This window comes from Suricata suricatta, chromosome 2, assembly GCF_006229205.1.
Source record: "Suricata suricatta isolate VVHF042 chromosome 2, meerkat_22Aug2017_6uvM2_HiC, whole genome shotgun sequence".
In the NCBI taxonomy this organism is placed as follows: Eukaryota; Metazoa; Chordata; class Mammalia; order Carnivora; family Herpestidae; genus Suricata; species Suricata suricatta.
Genome location: NC_043701.1, coordinates 134,562,791 through 134,568,981, shown reverse-complemented (window position 1 = coordinate 134,568,981; position 6,191 = coordinate 134,562,791). Strand labels below are relative to the sequence as shown.

The following is a 6,191-nucleotide window of genomic DNA, read 5'->3' as shown; positions in this document are numbered from 1 at the left end:
GGGGAACGGGCTGAGCTGCGTTCTGCGGGGACAGCATAGCTTTTGACATTGGTTAGATGAAGCCCTACATGGGTCAGATCAGTCAGCAGTGAAGTGACCTTTCCTGACCTAGCAGCCAGAGTCAAAATGAGTCAGTTCTGGGAGTCTGTCTAAACCCACAGTATGAGGTTTACAGAAGTGCCATGTTCTAGGGTGTTGATTGGTGCTCTAAGAGGGCGTAGGGAGAAGTTCCAAAGAGGTGCGTGGCCCAAAGCCAGGACTCGGGTGTTGGGTGGTCCTAGTCCTCCCAGTCGATGCCGATGGGGCCGCCGGTCAGCATCTGGCTCTGCGGACCAGCTGTGTCCTCTCCTATGGCCTCGCGACGCACTCGCCGGTGGCAGCCCTGAGCACAGCGAGAGCGCTCGTCCAGCCTTCCACAGACCAGGACCTGGCAGTGCAGAAACACTTCCTGGAAAGACCATAATTATCATTAACCAGTGTAATGATAACAGCTGCCACTTGTGGGGCCCTTTCTAGAAGCTAGACACTATCCCAAGTGTTTCGTATATATTATCTCGTTTCATCTAAACAACAGCCCTTTGAGGTAGATGTTTTCATCCCCATTTTACAGGTGAGCAAACAGACTACGGTTAGGGAACTTGCCCAGATTCATCCCCGTAGCCAGGTGGCAAACACACTGAGTCACGTGGGTCATTTAGTAGCCCACATCCATCACTTCTGCTTTTGTACAGGGGCAGGAGAGACCTCTGAGAAGGCGACATCTCATAATGTTAACAACCTCGTTCTTAACATCGAAGTCTGGGGAAAACATTGGTGCCCACACACTTCTGGGTAAAATAATAAGTTCTTTGTCCAAGCTTCTTGTTACAAGTTACCTCTCAAAGCATGCTGCCTGCTTGAGGAGGGAGATCAGGATTAGCCATGACGATTAGCAGGTGTTCTGGAACAGTGATGTACCTGTTCACTGAAACTCACTTAAATGCAGTGTGGAAAAGAATATTGGTCTCGTAAACTTCCTTTGGTTTAAATGTTTCAACAATTCTACTAAAACAAAACCCAGAAAAGCCTCCACCTTAACATACTATCGACAGCCTCTTATAAGTTCTGTATATGTATTTTTTCCAAAAATGTAGCATATCCAATATGCATGTAAACTGTTATGATAAAAGTTTCTCATATCTCCTTTCCCTATATTTCTGATTTTAATAACTGCTAATGCACTAATTGATATATGGTAGGCCTATTCGTTTGGGGGCTTTTTCCCATTTCCCATGTAACAATGCTCTGTAAACACACCCAACAAATCTTGTTTTCCTTTTGTTTGCTTGTTTGTTTGAGAGAAACTGTCAGATTGGAGTTTTTAGAATATGATTTTATGGTTATTACTACATATTATCAACTTTCCAGGAATTATACCCATTTACACTGTTACTGTAGTCTTCTCTCTATAACTTTGCAAGCATTGGGATAATTTTTTATAAATTTAATATGCATAAAAGTGTCTTTTAATTGGCATCATAAGTATTATTTTCACTGAACAAGTTTCTATTCACCTTTCTGTGAATTTTCTGTCCATAACCTTTGCCAATAACAACTAAACAGGCTTTTTCAACCATATCTGCCCACAACAATTTAAAATTATGATCAGTATTTTCTTTGAACAAGCACTGTGATTTTATTGGGAGGGAGGCAGATAATTGTGACATTAATGAAGGTATTAGGCTTCTAGTTGGTTGACCGTTTTATTTCGGCTCAGGTCATGATCTCATAGTTCATGAGTTTGAACCCCGTATCAGGCTCTAGATGGGTAATTCTATAATATTTTTCTTTACCTAAAAATTTTTTTGTTTACATTTGTTTTTGAGAATCAGAGAGAGACAGAGCATGAGCAGGAAAGGGGCAGAGAGAGGGAGACAGTCTGAAGCAGGCTCCAGGGTCCGCTGTCAGCACAGAGCCTGATGCAGGGTTCAAACTCATGAACTGTGAGATCATGACCTGAGCTGAAATTGAACACTCAACCGACTGAACCACCCAGCTGCCCCTACAGTATTTTTCACAGAGGTAATGCAGACCCTAAATTTGGTCTCATAGAGAAGGTCAACAAATTGGGACACCAAGAAAGGAGGCTCAGGTCTGGGGTGGGGGTAGGGATGTAGGTTACAAGGTGAAGGTGTTCAACTCACCTTGTGGTCTTTGCCCACAAACTTGAAGACAGGAACCTGAAAGTGCTTGGCTAAGTGGTCCCGTGAGGTGTACTGCTTCACTGAGTCATCTGAAACACAGCTGAAAGCAAGACAGGAGAGCACGTAAGCCTTGATAGTTTCCACAGAGGTGGAAAAAATACCCAGTCCAATGTGTTTGGTCCAAAGAGTGGCTGACTGGGCAGAGGAGGCTGGGCTGAACTCAAGCTTTTTGGGAATGAAGGAAAAATGAAATTCCCTCCCTGTAAAGGCATCTTCAGGTACAGTCCTGCTCATTAATCATCTCTCATTTGCTGTACCCACAAACCAGACACAAGGACCTCTTGACATGTCACTGTATTGAAGGGCTAGCAACCCCAACCACATTTATTCCAAAGGTATCTTTTGAAATGAAGATATCTTTGTGGCTGTATTTTCATTTGTAATGTATGGTGGAATTCTCCAGTCACACACTTGATGATTGGCTTTAAAAGGCTTTTCTTTTAACTGGATTTCATAAATATTTATTGGACACTTAATATACACAAACCCCCAAAGGGGGTTCAAAGATGAGCAAACACCAACTTGTGTGTTGTGAGCTGCATAAAGATCTAAGTTCCAGAGAGAATAACAGGTTCTACTGGTGAAAGTTCATTCTCCTCCAAATTGTCGTAATTCCTCTTTTCCCAAATTTAATGCTAAGTTTTAGTCTCATAGGGTTTTGGGGTTTTAATCTCAGGTCTACTGCTTGAAGTGAAACTCCTAGGCTTACATTAGGATTAGACAGGGAAAAGAAATGTTATTGATTCTCAATTTTGAAACCAAGGTTTAGTATTTGATGAACATTTTCGCCTTACAGGTCAGGGATTGCACTTGTATACCTTTCCCATTCTGAATTTTAAAAGAACTTTTTCCCCCTGAGTATATTTTCCCTTCTATGGATACACCTAACAGTTCTTGTCTGCCAGGCCAGGAAAAAAGTGGGGATCAGAAGTAAAAGTCTATGAAATTGGATACTTGCTCCACATGCTTACAGACCACTTTCTAGTTCACTGCTTAGTGCTGTTTCAGTGCAGTTGAAAAATCCAATAAAATTGTTTAAAAATAAGGCATTGTGATTTATATTACCACTAGTACCATATTCCCCTGAACTGAAGAGGATCTAAATATAGAATGCAGTCTCTGTTATTTCTTGTATTTATGTACTCATTTTCATTTTCCTGAGGTAAAGTTAATTTATACCATCTTTGATTATGTTCTGTAATAAATACCTGCATCTCTAACCCAAGGCAGCATAGTGCACTGGGAGCCACAGAGGATGTAAAGATGAATCATACGCTCTGCGATGTCAGGGCGTTTACAGTCTGTATCTATGATAACAAGAGTAACACAATATTAAAATGGCACTTTTCATCTAAGTGCCTCACCATTTTCAATTTATTCTTACCTAAAAATACTATGGGTTTTTTTTTTTAAGACAGAATGAGACAGAAAGAGTTGTTACAGGGTAATGTATCACAGAAGAGGGCCCAGGACGAATTCAGGCTCTCGACTTGGGGTTTGCTGTGATTACACAATGCCAGTCATCAACTCCAAGCTGGTGTGTTGAAAGAAAATAACAATGGTGTAGGAGAATCCAAAATCGCCGATTACCTAAAAGTTGTCCAATATTTTATTTCGGAGTTCACTGTATTCCTTTTTCTGGAGAATAACTTTCTAATTCTACCTTGTGTGGGCTTGTATTAAATTACTTTGCATTCTCAGAGCATAGGCCAACTGAAACTGGAGGAGTTGAATGAGATGTGCTAAATATCAGGGGAAACCAGCCTGATTTAAATTTAAGCTGAGGACAATGAATAATCAAACAGTTTATAAATGTAAGCACACTGCATTGTGTATATTTAGGGCTCGGGGCTAGCCTCAGATTGTTATGTGAAATGCTCATGCAATAATTCATTTGGCCAATATTTAATGACCCTTACTATAGGCTAGGCATTGAGAGGGAAAGAAAATTTCTAGTTCATGTTAGAAGGAATCAGGGAAGGCTTCATGGAGGAAAGAAATCCTGCTGAATCTTGAAGGACCGGTAAGATTCAGGCAGCAAGAAAGGGGGAGGAAGATTTCAGACAGAGGAAACAGCAGGTGTAGTCAGAAGCGTGTCAGAAACAATAGAGTTTGGGAATTGCCTACAGTTTCCTTTGCCAGGAGCAGAAACTGGAGAAGGCAGAGGTCAGAGGGAGAGGCACAGTTAGCCAGACTCCGAGCTGGATTTTATCTTGAGGAACGGTCTCATGGACACCATTACAGTACTATCCATGATTGTGCCAGAGACGGGATTATTTGCCTGGCTTTTAAGCATATTAATTTCTCCTGGATCATTTTTTTTTGCTATTTTGTACACATGCTAAGGGCTGGAAAATTAAATAGCACAGCTTCTTAGAACTGTCTAAAATAAAAAGTATATAGTCCTTAACTGAGTTCTGAATAACAAATACATAAACTTGCAAGCTTTATTGAGATTGTAGATTACATCTTTTTCCAGTAAGTGAGTTATAATTATATATTTACTTTTGTAAAAAGTAAGTACAAGGGTAGGATAACACTCTTGGAATGAGAGAAACCTTTTCTATCTTGATTGTAGTGATGGCTTCATGAATGTATACATCAGAACTTACCAAATTGTGCACTTTCAATGTGTATGCTCATTGTATGAGGATGGTACTCCAATAATTGTGTGTGGGGGGGGAGGAACCAAAATCTACTCCTCCCCCCAAAGAAAATCCAGTCCTTAATCTGTTTAACATTATGTATGTGAGTGAAAAAAAGAAATAAAAATGATATTTCTAATTTTCACTTTAAAACTTTGTGGAGAAAACTTTAAGATGGCAAGAAATTTCAAGAACTATAGACTCCTATGAGACCGATTACTGGCCATCCGGAACAGCTCAGAGTGATAAATTTTCCATGTTCTGAACACAAGCGAAGGAGCCTACTGAAATCTGAGGCTAAAGAACTCCTGTGGTGAATAGTGCAATTTACTAACCGAAGGAAATCAAGAGCCATCAAAGGTTTTCAACATGGATCTGACTATATATATAAATTTTTAAAATTTGTCTTCCTTTTGACTGGATATCTGGGGATTCTTGCAGCTGAGATTTGAGAGTTGGGAGTTGGGGGGCTGTCCAGGTGAAAGATAACAAGGGCTGGAATTAAGACAGGAAGAGCAGAACGGAGAGAACAAGCGTGGGGTACTGTTACTTTCCACAAAAGGCTCTTGGTTGATCCTGATGTGCTTCAAGGGTTGGAAATCACTATGCAAGTGACTGACAACAGCAGGTGGAAGTTGCCTGTGAAGAGGGATCTGGTAGTTAAAAGCTAGGTAGACATTTCAGAGTCCATCAGGTCAATTAGCAGAGGGCATGGCCCATGTGGTACTCTTGCTAGACCGTGTCCCTTTCATTGAGCTGCAGGCCCTGCCCCTACCTGAGGTACATCCCACCTGACATGGAGGACAAGGAAGAAACTGATAAGATTCTGCCATGATTTTGGGGTTTGCGTGTAAATTTCCTGGGAATGTAAGCAATGGACGGGATAACGGTCAGGCTCCCAGTGATCCCGTGAGAAACACATGGTTCTCAAGGATCCTTAGGAGATAAAGGAAATCACCTTTGCATAAAACAAGCACACAAAAACCAAATTTCACTTGATCTTTCTTCTCTTAAAACGTTCCAAGTATTTCTTTTCTCTCCTTTGCTACCCAAGCTTCTTCTTCTTCTTCTTTGTTTTTTTTAAGTTTATTTATTTATTTTGAGAGAGACAGAGAGAGTGAGCAAGCACAGACGGCACAGAGCCTGATGCGGGGCTTGAACTCACAAACCGTGAGATCATGACCTGAACCAAAACCAGGAGTTGCCCCTTGCTACCAAGCTTCTTTTTTTTTTTTTCAAAAATATTTTATTGTCAAATTGTTTTCCATACAACACCCAGTGCTCTTCCCCTTAAGTGCCCTCC

At 40.9% G+C, this 6,191-nt stretch overlaps 1 protein-coding gene across 1 annotated transcript in view; it reads right to left on the bottom strand.

Annotated features, from left to right (window-relative positions):
* Positions 1–8: 8 nt before the first annotated feature.
* OIT3 (oncoprotein induced transcript 3) overlaps positions 9–6,191 on the bottom strand; it is a 27,252-nt gene continuing 21,069 nt past the window's right edge. The window contains exons 8-9 of the mRNA XM_029915463.1: positions 2,184–2,283; positions 9–448 (exon numbers count right to left, since the gene is read on the bottom strand). Of these exons, the coding sequence (XP_029771323.1) occupies positions 278–448; positions 2,184–2,283 (271 nt within the window). The 3' untranslated portion in view covers positions 9–277. The remainder of the gene's footprint in view (positions 449–2,183; positions 2,284–6,191) is intronic.